Consider the following 21,483-nt stretch of genomic DNA (forward strand, 5'->3'; position numbering starts at 1 on the left):
TATGGGAAAACGGATGCAATCGATACTGTTCGTATCACTGTGTATCATGCTCTGAGGAAGATACAGAGCTGAAATTCAGATATGGTAATGAGCGTTTCGTTTCACTGTAAGCGGTAGATCAATCACAACAGACTGGGTCATCTGACAAAACAGAGCAGAGCTGGCTCTCGGAAACGAGGGTTTAGAGAGACCAAATCCTTAATCGAGCCATTTCAGACACTGTAAGAAAAGAAGTGATGCTGCAATATATATTGAGAAAATTAAAGTGTTTTTTGACCTTAGATGCATGTAAACCGATTGTAGGAGACCTGCAAAACAAAATTAGGAACCTAAAATAGCATAATAGGAGTGCTTAAAGCAGCACAAATGTTTTCAATATTGATGATAATAAATGTTTGAGCATCAAATCATCATATTAGAATGATTTCTGAAGGATCATGTGACACTGAAGACTGGAGTAATGATGCTGAAAATTCAGCTTTGCCGTAAATTACATTTTAAAATATATTAAAATGGATATATTTTACAATATTACTGTTTTTACTGTATTTTTGGTCAAATAAATGCAGCCTTGGTGAACAGAAGAGACTTTTTTCAAAAACTTAATAAAAACTTTCAAAAACAGTAATCCAAGACTTGAAAATCTGTAAGAAATGTACCTTGAGGATATATCAGTGCTCATCTGTCTGTCTCTTCCCTTAGACAAATGTTGTCCATAATGAAGGTGATTCCATTGAGGTGAAAATAAATGAAAATGATTGTTCATCTGATGAAGCAGGAACGTCCAGTGCAGGTACTCCACTTTTTGTTATTAAAGTCATTAAAATATCTGGGGGGGCCAGATGCCCAATTTCAATGGGACAGGATCTTTTCATGACGTCCCAACTTTGTCTTAAATACAGGGCCGTCCAAAGCCAAACAAGACATCTGCTCTCCATAGTTTTATACAGTATGGATACAGTGGGATCATTTGGGGCTAAATTTAATGTAATTTACCTATGCCTCTGTCTTTGTTTGGGTACTAAATGAAGTTGCTTTGTTCTTTTAGACAAGACAGATAAAAGGGCGACAGCTGGAGGCAAAAAGAGAAGCCGCTCTGCAAGCGAGGATGACAGTCCCAGTCCTGCAAAAGTGGTTTGGAAGTTAAACACAGAGGGACGATACATCTGTGACATTTGTGATAAGACGTTTAAAACGGTACATCTTTTAGTAAATACTGTGTCATATTTGTGAATATGCAAGCAAAACTCACATCAGTATTAAAATTGATCCATTTCTATGTCCCTTAGACAAATATTCTGAGAACCCACATGTTCACGCACACCGATCAGAAGGACTTCAAGTGTGAAATATGTGAGACTGCGTTTAGGACCAAGGGTTCGTTGATCCGACACAAGCGTCGACACACAGGTAAATCTAAGCTATGCGAGGTGGATGTATTTATATTGGACTATACTAGGAAGTGAAAGTATATAGCATCTGTTTAAAGAGGACATATTTTGCCCTTTTTCAAAGTCTTGGGGGGTCTACTAGAATAGTTTTTCATGCTTGAATGTTCAAATATTTGTACATATTTGACATTGATGTACCTCTCCTCCCAGTCTGTCAGTAACTCTCTGTTTAGTTCCTGTCTCTATGAAGCCCCTCCTTCTGAAAAGCATAGTGTGCTCTGATTGGTTGGCTGGATCAGTGTGTTGTCATTGGTCAAGTGCTTCGAGCGTTTTTGGGAAATGTCACGGCCCCTACCGATTCAACAAACTACCAATGCAACTCAGCCAGGCCCTGCCTGCTTTTCTTGCTTATGCCTTGGGAGAGAATTATTTAAATGAGGGATATAGTGATGAAAGAAAACACAAGAATAGAATGGAGGCGTTTCAGAGAGTTCAGAAACAGTGTGCACTGATATAGAGAATAACTGCCTTTGGAGTGACCTTTGTGCTTTGAAACTTTGCAGAACTTTTTCATGCTCAAACAGCAACATTACACACTAAAGAGAATTGAAAATGTAAAAAAGCATAATAGGTCCTCTAAGTTTTCAAGGTTGTCTTTTGAGGAATCAAATCATGATGTAATGTTTTTCGGCAGATGAGCGCCCGTACCGCTGCAATCAGTGTGGACTTGCGTTCAGAGAGTCCGGAGCTCTAACCAGACATCTCAAGTCTCTCACACCTTGCACTGAGAAGATTCGCTACAGTCAGTGTAAAGAGATACTTGTCAGCAAAGATGGAGTTCAGAAAGGTAATTCACATCGCTTTCATAATTATCTTTTCCGTAACCTTTTCAAAGTGTCGTTTGAAGATATTAGTAGTACAAACTTAACTCTTGTGTGCATGTTGTTGGCCAACATTTGTAGCTGATTTGTTCGTGTCACAGTGGTGTTTTGTTTTTAATGTAAAAATGTTGTAAAAGTGAGGTTTTCCGACTCTGTCGCTGTTGGGTGTCGTTCTAGAAGTTCAGCCGTCACCTCCTGAACCTGAGAAGGAGCAAATTCCTGTTGTGAGAGTTGTGGAAGCTGGCCAGGAGATCATCCAGATCGAGGTGGTAGGACAAGTGCAACAGGTCTGATACTAACGAACATAGTATTTTAGTATTTTAAAGGTGCTCTAAGTGATGTCATGCATTTTTAGGCCAAAACATTTTTTGTCACATACAGCAAACATCTCCTCACTATCCGCTAGCTGCCTGTCCCCTGAACGCACTGTAAAAAAACGCGGTCTCTGTAGTCGCCACAAGCTCCGAAAACGGCAATAAAAACTACATGGTGCAGCCTGGACCACTAAACATAATAACCACGCTCCAGACAATAACCGACAAGAATGATTTTAAATGCGCGTTCATGACTGTTTCAGGAAGCACGGAGGGGAGGGGGAGGAGGAGGAGGAGGGAGGGTTTTGTTTTCAACACTTTGAACGTCAACAGGAAGTTACTCCGCCCAGGATCGCTTAGAGAACCATTAAGTATTTTATGGAGAGAAAAAAAAAGCATGTTGAATTGCACTAAAAAAAAAAAAACCCACACATTTTGCATTAATGGTTATTGCATACTTGGGGTCTGCAAGTTTATGTTTTTATATTTAAGCATATGACAAGGGTCAGCGTTAAAGATTGGTTTGATTTCTTGCCATTTTTACACAAAAAATATAATTTATATTTATGTAATAAAATATACATATATTTTTAAATTTAAATATTTCAAATGTATAATTTTTTAATTGATTATTAAATATGTATGTAATATTATAACTATAATATTTTTACATTTCATTATACATTGTTTCAACAATTACGTTTTCTTTACATGGAAAATCTATAATAATAGCTGGACATTCAAACAATTTGACAACATTACTTAATGCATTAGATTTCACAAACTAACAATAAGAAATGCATTTACAGCCTTTTTAATCTAGGTTAGTGTTAATTTCTACATAAACATTTTTAGCATTTCAAGTTAATGTATTATGAGCAAATATAAATCAACAAGAAAAATAGTATATTTATAAATGAGCATTTATCTTGAGAGAATTTTGTTTTATTGTTAGTTAATGATGCCTCAGTCATTAACTAATGTTAACAATATTTAATGCATATTAACAAAGTGAGCCTTATTGTAAAGTATTACTTCATCAATATTAAAATGGCCGTTATTGCAATGATTTACTTTATAGTAGGGCTGGGTATTGACACAGTTTTCAAGATTCAATTCGATTTCTATTCACATGCTTTCGATTATGATTTTGATTCAATTCGCTATCGATTATTTTGGATGTAGTATTTCAGTTACAGTACATGACAAATTTTCTAGAGGAAAAAAAGTCAGTTGGTACTATAATATTGAAGGTTAAAGTTAACTTATTTATATGCAAACACTTAAATCACACTTATGTGTTTTTTAATTATAAATAAAGTTTAGAATTTCATAATAATATTTCTACTCCAATTGTTTTTTTGTTTTTTTTTAAATATAAACATTTAAATCGTGGCCGTCATAACTGATTTATTCAAACATGCATTAAATATTGAATAACATTATAATGAATATGTAACGGTGCAGAATGGTGCTCTCTAGAGTTCATTTTCTAGCTGACTAATGAGTTTATGGTCACTGAATATGTTTATGAGGTAAATGTGACGTTACGTGACATTGTTTACAAGCTGTTTTATTGACGTCTTTCCGAGGTTGAAACACTGTTTGTGCTAATACACAAGACATGATACGGATTTTGGTAAGTTGAACTGTATCTTTTAACATACCCTTTAGTCCTGTTTATTTCACGCTGTAACTGGTATTAAAGCGGAGGAGAGGATGCTCACATGCGCTCGTCCTGCCGCTTCTCTTTAACTGAGGCGCTACAGCAATCTGTCACCTCACATTTTACAGAGCCAAAACGGTACTTATTTTTTGAATCTCATAATAAGATGGACGTCATTTGAAATCTGAGACTTTGCTTCATATCAAAAGTAACAAAGCACAAAGATTATTGTGGTTTATTGGATGGGAGGCGCTGCATATTCTGCTCATTCATCAACTGAAAACAGACTAGACTAATCGATTCTTGGGATTTAAGAATCGATATCGGTTCGTGAAAATGAGAATCGATTGAAATCAAGAAATCAATATTTTTTACCCAGCCCTACTTTATAGGTTTATCAAAGAAAATTATAATTTTTCAAAGAAGGAAGTTGATAAAAGAATTCAGATATTTGCATTTAATGCTTTTTTTTTTTTTGCAAAAAATGAGATGCACGTGTTTGTAAGAAATTAATTCTTATATTCAGCAAGGACACATTAAATTGCTCAAAAGTGACCGTAAAGACACTTTTAATTTTACCAACAAAAAAAAAAAGTTATTTCTTATAAATGCTGTTCTGAACTTTCTATTCATCAAAGAATCATTCAAAATGTATCACAGCTTTTAACAGCTTTTTAGCACAGTAGCAGGTTTTAACACTGATAATAATAATAAATGTTTCTTGAGCATCAAATCATCATATTAGAATGATTTCTGAAGGATCATGCGACACTGAAGACTGGAGTAATGGTGCTGAAAATACAGCTTTGATCACTGGATTAAATAACATTTCACAGTGTAGTCACAAAGAAAATAGTTATTTTAAATGGTAATACTATTTCACAATATGACTTTTTTTACTGTATTTTTTATCAAATATATGCAGCCTTGGTAAGCATTAAATAAATCTTACTGACAATACACAACCTTTTGATTGATAGCATATATTGAGAAGTTGTTGCTTTTTTTAAGGCTGTTTTCTGCTCTAGAATTATGTATTTCCTATGTCCGTAACAGGTGGTGTCTCAGCCTCAAACTGCGACTGTGGTTGAAGCCGACAATCTAATCTGTCAGGCCATCATCAACTCTGGCATCGCGCTGGAGACCGAAGCCACAGAGGCAGCTGAGCAGGCAGAGGCTCGATCACCTAAAGCGATCCTGCAGGCTCCCGAGGCCGAGGCCAGACTCACTGACATCCAGGTGACAGAAGAGTGTGTGGAGACCATGTCCGAAGAGACGCAGGTGAGTTTCTAAGGACGCTGTAACATGTTTTATTACAATAAAATTGCAGAACAACACAAATGAGACTTCAAACTGTTTTTATCCATGGTAGGATTCATCTGTGAAGGAAGAAGAACCTGTTGAGTCAAAATTATACAAATGTCCGCACTGTGAGCGCATGTTCAAGACATTGGCCTACCTGAGGGTCCATGTCAAAGGGCATGTTGGTAGGCCCCATTTAAAGCTATTTATTCATTTATAATCTATATTATTTCCCACAGAGGCCTTCTTATTAAATGTTGTATAATAGCTGATTCTCTTATGTAATTTTGAGTCACACTTTATATTAGGTGTCTTTAACTACGATGTACTTGCATCAAAAAGGTACAATTAGGTACAATGAATTTATTTTGTTCATGTTGTTTTGCAAATCACTTTTGCTGCTATTGAGGTGGGATACGGGTAAGGTTAGGGACAAGTTTGGTGGCCTGGTTGGGTGGACTAAGCAGTAAGGGAAGGATCAACATTGAAATTAGGGGTTCAAGCATGTAGCGCTGAAACACTATTGTAATTATTACGTTTTCCAAGGATCAGCATTCCCCCCTAAAAGTGATCGGGCAGACCAAACTGTTAGTCGTAGGTCAAAAGTGAGGAAAGACTCATTACTCCTAAACCGTTAGGCTCAAGTGTCTTATAATATATAATTGGAATCGTTCTGCCAAAATGTTTGGGTATTTCGGCTTTTTTTGCGATATAGTCCTAGGTTTGACTGTCAATAATTATCAAAAAAGTTGAAATTCCGATTCACGGTCCCTAAGGGCCGCCAAAACATTGAATTGGGTGGAGCCACTTTTACTAAAATGACTAGAACACTTGAATGTAGTGAGATATTTTCGCCAAACTCAGCACACCTTTGTAAGAGCTCATTCTGTGGTCGCGTGAAAAAGAACGTGGCGACTGGCCACATGGTGGCTCTATAACAGCAAAAAAAAAAAAAAAAAAACATTAAAATGGCTATAACTACTTGACCGTTAGTCCGAACGACTTGAAGACTGGCATGTAGTGTCTTCGTCTGAGTTGCCATGACTGTCTATGAGGACATTGACACAAAATCTCATAAAACGTGTGTGCCATCGCCCACTGAAGTTTGAGCACCTATCAGACAAGGTTAACGGAGGCCGATAGGAACGAAAGTCACTGGGCCTGTTTGACTCACGGCCACTGAGGGAGCCTTCGCGTTTTTCACGTGCGTAAAGGATTGTGTATCACTCAATTTTTCGCACAAGACCACGACATTTGTACCACGTGGTAGAACTCCTCATTCTGAGCAACTTTGCCTATAGGACCATTGCTGTTCACCAAATCGTTCGTTAAATATTGGAGATTATTTCAAAAACCAACTTTGGTGAACTAGTCCTAGGTTTTTGGCTCTACCTTGATAACTGTTTAAAAGCTTTATAAACCATAAATTTCCTATGGTAATTTGCCTGTATTGGCTGTAAATGGCCTTTTACATCTATGATCTAAGTGGTTACAGGCTTGCTAAATAAAACATAATACCTATTTACGCATATGCTTAAAGGCCTTAAAGTGCTTGAATCCCAATAATTGCTGCTCGCAGCTATATTTATAAATATAATTACAGAAATTAATTACTTCTGTAATTACCAGCAGGTGTATATAAATACATATAATGTAAATACATGTATCTGCACAATAATGTGTATTGTATCAAATGATTAATCTAAATGTTATAGTACTTAGCAGTTAAAGACACTTAATATAAAGTTGGACCTAATTATGAGAACTTTTTTCAAATGTGTATTTTTTTTTTTCCTTTCTCAGGTTATAAGCCATTTAAGTGCTTAACATGTCAGAAGGAGTTCCTGACAGGCTACGTGCTGAAGAAACACATGGAGACGCACATCAGCGAGCGGCGGTACAAATGCGGAGAGTGCGGCAAACAGTTTAAAGCCATCGGACATGTGCGGGAACACATGAGAGCTCATTCGGACGAGAGGCCGTACCACTGCAGCTTCTGTGACAAGAGTTACAAGACCAAGGTGAGACACCACAGAAGAACAATACGCAAAACACAATCCTTGGGTTTATACTAGACTTGTGCCGATTTTCGGTAATGCGATAAATCGCGATAATGAATATGCACGATATTGTAATCGTCGGCGCTTCAGAATACCGTAAATAATAATTTATTACCAATTATTAATTTTTTATAAGGCAATTAAGAATACTTTACCCATCAATCGTATAAAATGCACAACACCGCTGTATTCTGCGTCAAAAGGACACACGCTCAGATGTAAACAATCCCAACATGCATGAGAAGCACATGGCGGAACGAGTGAAGGAGACGCGCTGAATGAAAGTGCGCGTTCACTCTCTGACAGCAGAGGGCGCTGATGGAACAGCAGCGTGCAGCGGTTACCACGGAAACCGTGCAAACAAAGTAACTGCGCTAGTGAAGTTTTTAAAATGCTTCAAACAGCCATTCATTTTTTGTAATCTCAGTGTTGTTCATCACAGCACCAAATACTGAATACTTAAAAAAGACTTAAAAGGATATTTATTTTCAAACCTAAACATTTTTATATTTTAATCTGGACTACAACATGCCCTAATGATTAGAAATGTTCTGATTATTTGTTATTGTTCAATAAAACTTTGAAAACATACAGCTTCATTAGTTAACATGTTAATTCATTATCACTAAACTGACAATAAAAATATTTACAAAGTATTAATTATTATTAATTAATGTTAATTTCTTAGTTACTATTTAATAACATTACTAAAATCAAAATAACTTATTTAATGGACCTGAGATAAAACTAACAATGATCAGTTGTGTTTCTAAACTAACATTAACAAAAAATAACACTTTCTGTAACAAATGTAGCTATTGCTCAATCTTAGTTAATGCATTAAATAGAGTAAAGTGTTTATCTGTTGTTCTTCTTTTTAGCCTAATTCTTTTGCATTTTAATCTGTTTGAAAATTTCAGTCAGAGTTGTTTTTGTTTTATTACAAAAAGAGTTCTTAAACCTGTTAAACTATGACAAAAATGGTTTTGCAACTTATTTTAATATTGTGATAATACTGTACACCGTGATAAAAGCTTCATCAATTAATCGCAACATGAAAATTTGATACCATCACATGCCTAGTTTATACAGTAGCTATGTTTCCATTCAGAATTGCTAATTTATCGTCTGTGAATAAAGCACCATTTTTATCCCATGTGTTCACGAGAACAAAATCACTTTACTGAAATCACTTTGCTAAAGTCATCCAAAGTGATCACATTACTTGCTGGGAAATTGGCGCAAAATATCTGTAATGAAATTGGAAGTTGCTGCAATTAGGGAAGAAACTGTGGCTCTTTTTTCTTTCATCATAAATGACTTGTGTCACAGAGTGGCAGACGAAACACAATAAATGCTGTCATGTTATGTATCATGTGAGTTTTTTGTTGCGCATCGAGGTATTTATTTGATAAATGTGTTTCCATTGTAGTTTATGCATGTTTTCTTATCGGATAAAAAATGTATCATTCTCAATCTTGCTGGGGTTTTTTATGCTATATCCCAAAATGCACATAAAAATACAGTAGGTGGATGGAAACATAGCTAGTGTCATCTGTAAAGTCACCATGAAAATTAAAACTGGCTTTTTTTTTTTAATGCAATATTGCAGTATTTATTATGAACAATTTATTGGTGCTAGGGTGAGAAAACCTGTCACTTACATGAGATCACAGCAATAGCAAAAAACAACCATCCAATCAATTCCTGATGGACAAAATCGAGATATACAGTACAGTCCAAAAGTTTGGAACCACTAAGATTTTTAATGTTTTTAAAAGAAGTTTCGTCTGCTCACCAAGGCTACATTTATTTAATTAAAAATACAGTAAAAAACAGTAATATTGTGAAATATTATTACAATTTAAAATAACTGTGTACTATTTAAATATATTTGACAAAGTAATTTATTCCTGTGATGCAAAGCTGAATTTTCAGCATCGTTACTCCAGTCTTCAGTGTCACATGATCCTTCAGAAATCATTCTAATATGCTGATCTGCTGCTCAATAAACATTTATGATTATTTTCAATGTTGAAAACAGTTGTGTACTTTTTTTTTTTCAGGATTCCTTGATGAATAGAAAGTTCAAAAGAACAGCATTTATCTGAAATACAAAGCTTCTGTAGCATTATACACTACCGTTCAAAAGTTTGGGGTCAGTAGGAATTTTTATTTTTATTTTTTTGAAAAGAAATTAAAGAAATGAATACTTTTATTCAGCAAGGATGCATTAAATCAATCAAAAGTGGCAGTAAAGACATTTATAATGTTATAAAAGATTAGATTTCAGATAAACACTGTTCTTTTGAACTTTCTATTCATCAAATAATCCTGAAAAAAAATATTGTACACAAATATTTTGTACAATTGTACACATTAAATGTTTCTTGAGCAGCAGATCAGCATATTAGAATGATTTCTGAAGGATCATGTGACACTGAAGACTGGAGTAATGATGCTGAAAATTCAGCTTTGCATCACAGGAATAAATTACTTTGTGAAATATATTCAAATAGAAAACAGTTATTTTAAATTGTAATAATATTTCACAATATTACTGTTTTTACTGTATTTTTAATTAAATAAATGTAGCCTTGGTGAGCAGACGAAACTTCTTTTAAAAACATTAAAAATCTTAGTGGTTCCAAACTTTTGGACTGTACTGTATATTTTTATCTTATATATATTTTTTGCTATATTTTGCCTTGTTCAAGAAGCTGCTTCACTCGTCAGAATGTACATCACAATACGGAAGAAAAGACTATCTCAACTTCTATTTCATGCTGACTCGTATCCGTTGTGTTCCAGAATGCTCTGCAGGTCCACCATCGCACTCATGCAGATGAAAAGCCTTACGTGTGTCCGCACTGCTCCCGTGGCTTCCGGGAAAAGAGCGCTTTAGTGCGTCACATCCGACATCATACGGGAGAAAAACCCTTCAAGTGCTCGAAATGTGGGCGGGGCTTTGCTGAGCATGGAACGCTGAACCGCCACCTGCGAGCTAAAGGTTTGTTAAAATGTAGAACTATTATTAATTAACCAGTCAATTGAATTAAAACACACCAATAAGACAACTAGTAAACAAGGTCAGCATGAATATAACATGTTTTCTGGAATATTAAAAGTCTTAAATATAAGCTACAAAATCTATAAATCTTTCTTAGGGACAGATTCTCTGTATGGATAGCATAAGTGTTTTTATTGCTATTTTGTATTGAATTGAGCTCATTTGTATTCATGTATTTTATTCAAACAAACAATGGAATTCAAAGCCTTTTGAGGCACATATTTGTATTTTGATAAGGTGCAGTAAGCGATTTCTGAGAAACCCTGTTGAAAGTGGATCGGACTAGCACAACACACATGTAGCCAATCAGCAATAGGGGGCGTGTCCACTCATGACGGGGGAGGAGAGAGAGTGAGCAAGAGGGAGATGGCTGAGAGACATTACAAAAGATCAGAGGAAGATTACTGGAAAAAGAAGGGTTCTGATCAGGCAAGGGCTTTAGGACCCGTGTTAATATTAGAAAAGCTTTCCAGTGCTGGAAAGATTGAAGTGGGGAGGCCTGAAAATGGACGCAGAGGTTGCGTTGTTTCTGCTCCATACGTGAGTGAGTATCATTGGTTTTGTGACGTTTCACAGAACCAAGATATGCTGTTGTTGTAATGTTAGCTCTAGTAACAGGACAGTTTTGAGCGTCTCTTGCGTTGTATTTGCTCAGAGGCTGCTGAGATACAAAAAAAACTAAACTATAATTTAACTACTAACTATAACGATAACGACGTAGAGATACGACATTGTTGGAATCACTTTTATTTTTTATTTTTTTGTTTTTTTTCCAGCTGATAAATGATCAATGATCAAATGATAAATGATCAAACAATGTTATCGTTCTTGGTGTGAACGGCCCATTACAGTTGTCATTCATAATGACTGTATGTTTGTGTGTGTGTGTGGTCAGGAGGCTGTTTTGCTGCACAGCAGAAGGACTCTGAAAACACAGGGAGCTCTGAGGAGCAGGAGGTGACAGCTGAGAACGTCTCCACCACTATCGTATCGGACGACCCTCATGCTGTGCTGGTGGAGTTCTCCTCAGTAGTGGCCGACACTCAGGAATATATCATAGGGGTAAATGTCACATGTGTTACTGTATGCTGCTTATTTGACTTGATGTGCATCTAATGTGCGTAAGAATTTGATGAAAATCCAACCAATTTTATGTGTCTTTTAATTTTTCTTTTTAATTGGTTTTGTCTTTTAAGTTTTCGGTAACACTTTATTCTGCAGTGGTAGTTACTGTTGTAGTAACAGTAAATTATGCATTACATGCAACTAACCCTAATCCAACCCATAATTAACCCTATAGGAAGTACATGTTGTTAATTAATATTACTCAGTACTTAAATGTGTAAATACACCGTAACCAGGACACCTTAAAATTAAGTGTAACTTAGTTTCTTATATTTTAATTTCTTTACATGTATACAAATATACATTTGCAATATATTTTCACCATTATTTACACTACAAAAGTTTGGGGAAGCAAAGGATTTTTTATATTTTTGAAAGAAGTCTCTTATCCTCACCAAGGCTACATTTGTTTGATCAAAAATACAGTAAAACATTGTGAAATATTTCAATTTAAAACAGTTTTCTATGTGAATATGTTTTAAAATGTAATTTATTCCTGTGATGCAAAGCTGAATTTTTCAGCATCATTACTCCAGTCTTTAGTGTGACATGATGCTTCAGAAATATTTCTAATATAATGATTTGATGATCAAGAAACATTTCTTAATTTAAATACTGGTGAAAACGGTTGTGCTGCTTCATGTTTTTGTGCAAATAATTTTCAGGATTTTTCGAAAGTTCAAAAGAACAGAATTTATTTGAAATAAAAATCTTTTGTTGCATTATAAATGTCTTTACTGTCAGTTTTGATAAATTTTCAGTTTAATGCATCCTTGCTGAATAAAAGTATACATTTCGTTTAAAAAAATCATACTGGCCCCAAACCTTTGAATAGAAGTGTATGTTAATAATATTTCATAATTAATAAAATGGATTGCCAAAAAAATGATCCATTGAGAGATTAGTTGTTGCAGTACAGTCACTATAATTTAGCTAACGATACAGATTTTGTGTTTTTGCAGGCACCAGCTGAGGAAGCAGCTCAAGGGGAGGAAGTAGCAATAATTCAAGACAATCAGCACCAGGTAATTTTTCACTTTTATCAATTTAAAGCAAATATTAGCAAGATAAAAAAAGGTCTTTGTGAGCCAAATAGAATAACCACATTCCTCAATGTGTCTGACTTCAGATGGACAGTCACATCATGAAGGTTGTGCAGCAAATCGTGAGCCAATCACACGGAGGGCACCAGATCATCGTGCGTAACGTGGCTGCTGATGAAACCCCCGGCATCTCGGACTGCGGAGACACCATCACAATCGCCACACCAGAGAGTTTGACCGAACAGGTGGCAATGACACTTGCAAATGCCATTAGCGATGGCACAATCCTTACCACGACAACAGAGGGCGCCGTTGAGGCGCCCCATACCACTGTAACCATGGTAACATCTGAGAACATTGAGCCAATTGAGCAGGAGGAGCAGTATGTCATTGCTTCACCTGACGAAATGGAAATCCAGACTGTGGTAGTGGTATAAGACGCAGGTTTCGTTAAGTTAATATCTTTTAACAGCGGTGGTGTAGCGTTTCCGTTCTCTGTGAGACTTTACTCCACATGTTTTGCACTGCATGAGAAAGGCCTGATGGATTCATAAATTTTGCTTATGGAACATTTCAGTGTTAAAAACTTTGTTTGGGTTTCAAGCTGCAGGTTATACTAATGAGCTACTATGCCATTTTCAATGGACAGTACAGCCATTTGATTACAGATATTACACACCGAGATTTATTGTACAGCTTTCATAGCAGTGATGCCGGCATACTGACATTTTTCTCCTGCTGAATGGCATATAATCATATACGACTATCATCTACTCATCATGAATATGTAACACAACATGTTGCCACCAATAGAACAACTGGCAGGGAATGAAAGTACAAAATATGAAATATATTTTTATGCACCTCTGTATTTTTTCAGTCATTGATCAGTTCTCATTTCTGCATATTTACTAATGCACAATTTGCACAGTCATCTCATTAAAGGAATATTCTGTGCGCAAAAAACATGTTAAGCTTTATTGACAGCGTCTCTGACATCTTTCATCCCCCAGTTGACAAAAACAAATAAAAATCACATGGAAGTCTACTGAACAAGACTTTAAAATCAGAAATTGAGCTGAATATGTCTAAATGTGTTCTTTTTTAATAGGGATTTCAATAAATTTTCAGTTACAACTTTCTGACATAATACCTGCATAGGAGACAGTGCCTTTCTGCTATTTCAAAATTCATAATCCAGACATGAGTAGAACAATTGGATATCATTTTTCCCAGTCAAGGTTAGTAAGCATTTTTTTAACCACAGTGGTAATGTTAACATGTATAATTCACTGTTTAATAAGTTGTATAAAAAGTGGCCTATTATGCCCCTTTAAATGCCCCAAAATACCCCACAGATAATTTATTATAGCTTGTCAAATTTGCACCTATTTGGGTGTGAACAAAAACACGCTGTCTTTGTGTGTTTCCCTTTAAATGCAAATGAGCTGCTGCTCCCTTTCCAGAAGAGGGCGGAGCTTTAACATCTCACGCTTCGGTTGCTCAACAACAACAAAACCGGAGAATCTCACGCTGCCAAAATGACGATTGTCAGTAACGGTGTTCAGCCTTACATTGTTCAAAATGGAGTCGGACACTGATGGAGAGATTCAGGAAGAAGTTACAACTTTTGAATGCATCTGGACGTTTCTGAACGGTTAGTGGATAAATGTATGTAGTTGCTGTGGAGTTGATTCAACTCATCGACTAGCATGTGCCGTAATATTTCCTTTCCATTTTTTTCCATATTTCCTTTTAAAGTTGAAGTCTGTCATTTTTCAATGTTAAAATACTTTCTCCTTTTCCAGTGGAGATGCAGAGAGAGCTGTGAGCAAAGACTGTGGCTCTATGATGCTTACGAAATGTCATTTTATTTGTTTGACCAGCTGGACACAACATTGGCAACGATGTGAGTTTGGGATGGTTTGATTGAACAGTAGTGTTGCAGTCAAGACTGCCTAAACCGAGACCAAGTCAAGACCAAAACTTTGGGGGGTTGAGACCAAGTCAAGACCAAGACCAGACTAGCACTCCTCAAATTTATCTGAAAGATCCACATTTACTGCCTGAGAAATGTCTTATTTTTAATCAATAATTACAATTAGAATAATAAGACACTATACAGAGCTGTTACCAATCAATTGAAAACTGCAATTTAGCGATTTCCCCGCAGTTGTGGTCTTGACTGGTCTTGAAATAAAATACAGAGTCCTTTTAGTCTGAGACCAAGATAAGACCGAGACCAAATGTAGCCAAGACCAAGACCTTCAAAAATAAGGTCTTAAGACCGGTCTCGAGTACTATAACTCTATTGATCAGTGGAAGACATTCGCCGATGCTTGTGGAAGAGAAATTACACAGTTCAGCTATAAATAAACATTTGTCCAGTCCTAATACCCAATATTGTGAACTACATTTTTAAAAACTTAGTACTTAGTCGGTATAAGATTTAAAAAAAAAAAAAAAAAAATGTTTTTGAAAGAGGTCTTTTCTGTTCACCAAGGCTGCATTTATTTGATCAAAAAACAAAATGTAATTTAGTAAAATATTATTACCATGTAAAATAACTATTTGAGTATTATTAATTTATTCCTGTGACAAAGCTTTCAGCATCATTACTCCAGTCTTCAGTGTCACATGATCCTTCAGAAATCATTCTGATATGATGATTTGATGCTCTAGAACAGGAATGGGCAACTTCAGTCCTGGAGGGCCACTGCCCAGCAGAGTTTAGCTCCAACTCTAATCAAACACACCTGAACCAGCTAATCAAGGTCTTCAGGATTAGTAGAAAGCTATAGGCAAGTGAGTTTTTATCAGGGATGGAGATAAACTCTGCAGGACACTGGCCCTCCAGGACCGGAGTTGCCCATCCCTGCTCTAGAAACATTTAATTATTATTATCAATGTTGGCTTAATATGTTAAGCAACAGCTGCTTAATCTATTTGCTTAATATTTTTGTGTGACATATTGTTCCTTTGATGAATAGAAAGCTCAAAAGATTGAACTTGTGACTGATTGATATACACTTGTGTGTGTTTCAGTATACCAGCCTACATGGCTTCTATCGTCTTGAGATTTAGTAAGGCAAGTATGAGGTTGATGTATTTTTCCACTCTGTTCTTTCATTAAGCGATAGATAGAGGCAGTAGTAGACGCTTCATTCTGGCAGATCGGGGGCATAATGAAGCTCTGGTCACCTTGACTCTATCTGTTCTCCCTCCCATCAGATGCTGGAGTGCTTTGGCCCTTCAGGCCTTCACATATGCCCATATATAATGACATCTGTCCTTTATTTTCAAGCTATAATTGAATCCCTGACCTGACTTGTTACTGATCCGTTGAAAAACATATAAGCCCTCTGGCTCGATATGTTTCGGAGTGATATTAAATAAGCTTATCAAGACTCATCTTTTAGCATCAAATGCCTTTTAACACACACTGTTTTATGTTGTTGCATTGTTAACCCTTCATTATAGCCAGCAAGTGTTCATTTTGTTAAATCTCACTGGACAGTTATAGATATTCAGGTCACATTTCACCCCACTATCAAAACATACAAATAAGATTGTATTTTATTTTGTATTTTTGTAATGGGACCATTGAGATATATATATATATATATATATATATATATATATATATATATATATATATATATATATATATATATATATATAATTTTTTTTGTACAATTAAGCACAATATTTTGTACAAAATATCTTTCCCATTATTATAATACAATATTTTCATTTTATTTTTTATTTTACTTTGTATTTATTTATTTATTTATTTTAGTTTTATATTTTATTTTTTGTTTTGTTTAAATTGTATATATTTCTTGTTTTATTAATTTGATATCATTTTTTGTTCTGATTAAATTTTATATATTCTTTTGATTTTACTTGACTTTTGTTTATTTTAGTTTTTATTTTACTTTGTATTTATTTATTTATTTATTTTAGTTTAGTTTTATATTTTATTTTTTGTTTTGTTTAAATTGTATATATTTCTTGTTTTATTAATTTGATATCATTTTTTGTTTTGTTTAAATTTTATATGTTTTTGTTTAGTTTTATATAATGTTTTTGTTTTGTTAAAATTTGTTATTTTGTTTTTATTTTATTTGACTTTTGTTTATTTAGGTAATTTGTTTAAAAATTATGTATTTGTTTTTGTTTATTTAGTTTTATATATTATGTTTTGATTAAATTGTATATATTTAATTCTTTTGATTTTACTTGAATTTTGTTTTATTTTAGTTTTATTTATTTCGTTTCATTTAAATGTTATATATTTTTCTTTTTGCTTTTTTATTTAGTTGTATATATTATATTTTTGTTTTGTTTAAAATGTATATATTCTTTTATTTTTTTTTATTTTACTTGATGTTGTTTTTTATTTTATTTTTTGTTTAAAATTCATATATATATGTTTCCTTTTGTTTTATTTAGTTTTATATGTTGTTTTGTTTATTTTAGTTTGATATATTTTTTGTTTTGTTTAAATTTTTATATTTCATTTTGTTGACATTTTTAGGAGATTCACCATTTTATTCAAAGTTACTTGCAGTATATTTATGTACAGGCAAGTAAATAAAGTACTCCACTGTATTTTACTTCTGTGGAAGCTGAGGTTAAGGGCACAGTTGGACTGTTGCTTTTTCTTTGTGGAGGTCAAACCAGCAACCTTCTGGTTACCATCCCTGAGCGCCAGAGATCTCCTCATTACTTTCTGACGTCATGCTGTAAATGCTATTAATATCATATTAAATCATACCTCTCATTGCAGTGTTGGAGGTTAACCATTCCTGGTGCTCTGAGACCTTTTCTTGTGCTGCATAAGGAACACTTGGAAGAATGGATCAGCTTCATAGAGTGGGAATTGGAGTTAAATGTACCAGACTCAATCTAACTGTACCACAGCATCTCTGAGGATCTCTAATCAGAGCGCCGTCCTTTGCTGCTCTGACAGGCAGTTTCTGGGTCAGTCCTCAGCCTTGAGAGAGGGCCCAATCCACCAGCATCACAGAGAGAAAGAGAGAGAGAGGGAGAGGGAGGTATTTATAGAAAAATGGGGCTTCACTGTACCTTTTTCTTGCAAAAGAATCATTAAAAGACCCAGCTAGCTTGTCCCAGATTTCTGCTCGGTGCTCTGCAAGAGGGTTAGGACTGGACCAACTCAGTGGAGATGTAGAGCCACGGCTGCAGAGAGCTTGACAGCGCTCTCTTGATCTACACTGGACTGATATCTTCATTGAAAGATCCTCGATGGAGGCTAAACCTGCTGGATCGATTCCTTCACTGAAGGCTTTTTGGTAAAAATGGAGCAGTGACTTGTTGAGGAGGGTGATGAGGTGCTGACCTGATGTGACCTCTTAGAGCTTGACTTTGACACCACTCAGAAGACCCAGAAACCATGATGAGAAGATTTTTGAAGAGCCAGAAGGGCCGTTTTTCTCTTCGCCAAAGCCGATCGGGATCCCGCAGTGCCTCCAAAGATTTCTGTAAGTTCCTCAAGCAGAACATGGAGCTCTGTAAGGCGGTGACTGCAGTGCCATAGTCAGATGCCTTCAAGTTATTATTCAGAACTGAGGAAAATATTCTTGTATTTTCTATATTATATTAAAGATCATATATTTTATTATATAGTTTAGATGTGATGTGAGATATATTAGTATAATTTATTTTCTCCAAATTATAGACAATTCTTAATGCCATTTTACCTTATATAATATGGTAATATATAATGCATACATATACTTAAGCAAATTATTGTGTTTCTTCACTTCCACAGACCCAAACCCTAACGTCCTGAGAGAATTCCCACTGAATATTGGTGCGTGAAGTAATTGCTCGACCTTTTTTTTTTTCTTCTTTCTTTTATCATCTGTTATTAGGTCACACAATGAGAGAATTCTACACTGTCTGCAGAATTATTATGCAAGTTGATTTTCTGATCACTTTTTTTCCCCCAATGACATTTTACCTATGCCAAACCACATCAATCTTAATAACTACTATTCATTTTGTATTTAATCATTTATAAGTGATATTTAATTGTTCATGTAGGCTGGAAATGAAAATGCCTTATATGCAGGTGTGCAGAATTATTAGGCAGGTTTGATTTTACAGGCAAAATGAGCCAAAACTCAGACTAAAAAGTCTGTATATAGTGAAAAGTGTTGTAAAATACATGAAGACTGTTTTTTTTATTATTGGCTTTATAGACAGACAGATTGAGAGTGACTCTTGAAGGACCAGCACCACATCCTCTTGTTGTATCACTGTTTGAAGAATTCATCTTCCAGAAGATAATTTTTAGTCCATCTCCAATCCTGAAAAGCCTGTCTTGCAGATATGCAATAAAAATGATCTTTCATAACTTACAGCAAGATTCTGAAAGATAAATTCAAACAGTGGCAAAAGAGGATGTGGTGCTGGTCCTTCGAGAGTCACTCTCAATCTGTCGGTCTATAAAGCCTATAATAAACAGTCATGTATTTTATAACACTTCAGCTTGTGATTCTTTATAGTGGGGTCATTTTTTAGGATTCTTTACCTAACCTAAGTCTCTGGGATCCTGACACCTTGCACTTCTGGAGACTCCAGGTAGGTTGCAGTTCTGGAAAATGGTGGCGCTGGAGACTAAAGGGTTCCTGATGGTTTCACACTTAATTCTTCACCTTAATTTGTAATTATTTTGCAGTTAACCTGTGTCTTTTCTTCTCCACCTGTTTTTGTCTGACCCAATGAGCATTTCACTGTCTAATGGTCATGCCTTAACTGCAATTTCTAGTGTTTTACTAATATTGCATCCTTCTTATGAGCATTTAATCATTTTTGACTGAGCAGTGTAAGTTAAATCACTCTCTCTTTTTTTTTTTTTTGGCTCATTTTATCTGTAAAAGAAAACCTGCCTAATAATTATGCACACCTCAATAAGGTGTTTTTCATTTCCAGCCTTCATGAACAATTATATATCACTTATAAATGATTAAATACAAAATTAATAGTAGTTATTAAGATTGATGTGGTTTGGAATTGGTAAAATGTGCTTGGAAAAAAACATTATCAGAAAATCAACTTGCCTAATTATTCTGCACACATGTGTATATATTGCTTATATATTGGCTATATATAAATATCGTACCCTTTTCAAGATACTGTATTTTAAAGATAATTTTGAGCTTTACAGCTTTTTGAACACTGTTTTTCATGCTTGTTCAATGAACCATAAACAATTCTTGCACATGCACCAGTGGAACAGTCCTTTAGACGCTAACAGTTTGGCGGTAGACAATTAAGGTCATAGTCCCAATAACTTAGGACATAAAAGAGACCTTTCTACTGACTCTGAAAAACACCAGGAAATAGATGCCCAGGGTCCCTGATCACCTGTCTGAACATGCCATAGTCCTGCTGCAGGAGGCATGAGGACTGCAGATGTGAACAGAGCAATGAACTGCAATGTCCGTAATGTAAGACGCCTGAGACAGGAAGGACAGCTGATCATCTTATAAGTGCCAAACACGTGACCATAATGTCCCCCCAGATGTGTCCGAGAACTAATTTATTGACTTTTTCCAGAACTGGGCCTTCCAGCAAATAACCAGGGTTGGCCAGAGGAATTTGGCTTTAAGCTGGGTGGAGATGGACCCAGTTACATCCTCTCTGTGGTGGAGGGCAGCAGCGCTTACATGGCCGGGCTGCAGCCAGGTGACCAGGTTCTGGAGATCGACGGGCAGAACGTCTCCACCCTCAGCACCAAAGCTCTCATCGCTCTGGCTCAGACCCTCAAGACTGTGCCGCCCAGCATCGGAGTCGTGTCTAGAATTGAACAGGTCAGTTTGTTTTTGTTGATGTTATATTTTTACTGTTAATAACAAAACTGACATTGCATATGCAATCAAGGTACCCTTGTTGTTTTAAAGATAATTCAGATCTCTCTTCATTTTCCTTTGCTTTTGCTTTGCAAAAACTTGCCACTACAGATGGACATTGCCCCAGGGCCTGATGGTCGTTTTGGCTTCACCATAGTGGGAGACAGTCCCCTGCTGGTGGAGGACTGCATGTCCAACTCTCCAGCCGGCCGGAGTGGACTGCGAGCTGGAGACTATGTAATGGAGGTGAATGGGATTCCAGTGAAACATCACGAGACGGCGGCGGCCATGATCAAGGCCTCTCAGGGACGTACACTGCGTCTGGGTGTGCTCCGCATGAACCGCTGGCAGAAACGCACCAGCAGCAGCATGAAAGAGACGTATCAGAGCGGAGACATCGTGAGGCAGGACCGCAAGCACAAAGCTCTGGAGTTCAACAAGAAGGTCAGTCTTAAAGGCATGTAAAAATGGTTAAAGGATTAGTTCACCCAAAAATGAAAATTCTGTCATTTATTACTCACCCTCATGCCGTTCCACACCCGTAAGACCTTCATTCATCTTCGGAACACAAATTAAGATATTTTTGATGAAATCCGATGGCTCTGTGAGGCCTCCATAGGGAGCAATGACACTTCCTCTGTCAAGATCCATAAAGGTACTAAAAACATATTTAAATCAGTTCATGTAAGTACAGTGGTTCAATATTAATATTATAAAGAGACGAGAATATTTTTGGTGCAAAAAAAAC

The 21,483-nt window shown here is 35.8% G+C and overlaps 2 protein-coding genes across 5 annotated transcripts in view; both read left to right on the forward strand.

Moving 5' to 3' along the window:
* The window catches only part of e4f1 (E4F transcription factor 1), a 23,059-nt gene extending 9,138 nt beyond the window's left edge, over positions 1-13,921 (forward strand). For 2 of the 3 annotated variants that reach the window (XM_048183317.1, XM_048183311.1), the window contains 12 exons: positions 703-793; positions 1,049-1,197; positions 1,290-1,410; positions 2,086-2,238; positions 2,450-2,559; positions 5,309-5,533; positions 5,625-5,739; positions 7,358-7,575; positions 10,426-10,624; positions 11,580-11,746; positions 12,772-12,834; positions 12,939-13,921. In XM_048183317.1, the coding sequence (XP_048039274.1) occupies positions 703-793; positions 1,049-1,197; positions 1,290-1,410; positions 2,086-2,238; positions 2,450-2,559; positions 5,309-5,533; positions 5,625-5,739; positions 7,358-7,575; positions 10,426-10,624; positions 11,580-11,746; positions 12,772-12,834; positions 12,939-13,289 (1,962 nt within the window). In that variant the 3' untranslated portion in view covers positions 13,290-13,921. The remainder of the gene's footprint in view (positions 1-702; positions 794-1,048; positions 1,198-1,289; positions 1,411-2,085; positions 2,239-2,449; positions 2,560-5,308; positions 5,534-5,624; positions 5,740-7,357; positions 7,576-10,425; positions 10,625-11,579; positions 11,747-12,771; positions 12,835-12,938) is intronic. The other variant, XM_048183325.1, reaches the window with a different exon arrangement.
* Positions 13,922-17,418: 3,497 nt separating this feature from the next.
* grid2ipa (glutamate receptor, ionotropic, delta 2 (Grid2) interacting protein, a) overlaps positions 17,419-21,483 on the forward strand; it is a 39,662-nt gene continuing 35,597 nt past the window's right edge. For both annotated transcript variants that reach the window (XM_048183339.1, XM_048183343.1), the window contains exons 1-4: positions 17,419-18,359; positions 18,650-18,691; positions 20,443-20,696; positions 20,847-21,179. In XM_048183339.1, the coding sequence (XP_048039296.1) occupies positions 18,272-18,359; positions 18,650-18,691; positions 20,443-20,696; positions 20,847-21,179 (717 nt within the window). In that variant the 5' untranslated portion in view covers positions 17,419-18,271. The remainder of the gene's footprint in view (positions 18,360-18,649; positions 18,692-20,442; positions 20,697-20,846; positions 21,180-21,483) is intronic.

Source organism: Megalobrama amblycephala, linkage group LG1 (genome assembly GCF_018812025.1).
Source record: "Megalobrama amblycephala isolate DHTTF-2021 linkage group LG1, ASM1881202v1, whole genome shotgun sequence".
NCBI classification, from domain to species: Eukaryota; Metazoa; Chordata; class Actinopteri; order Cypriniformes; family Xenocyprididae; genus Megalobrama; species Megalobrama amblycephala.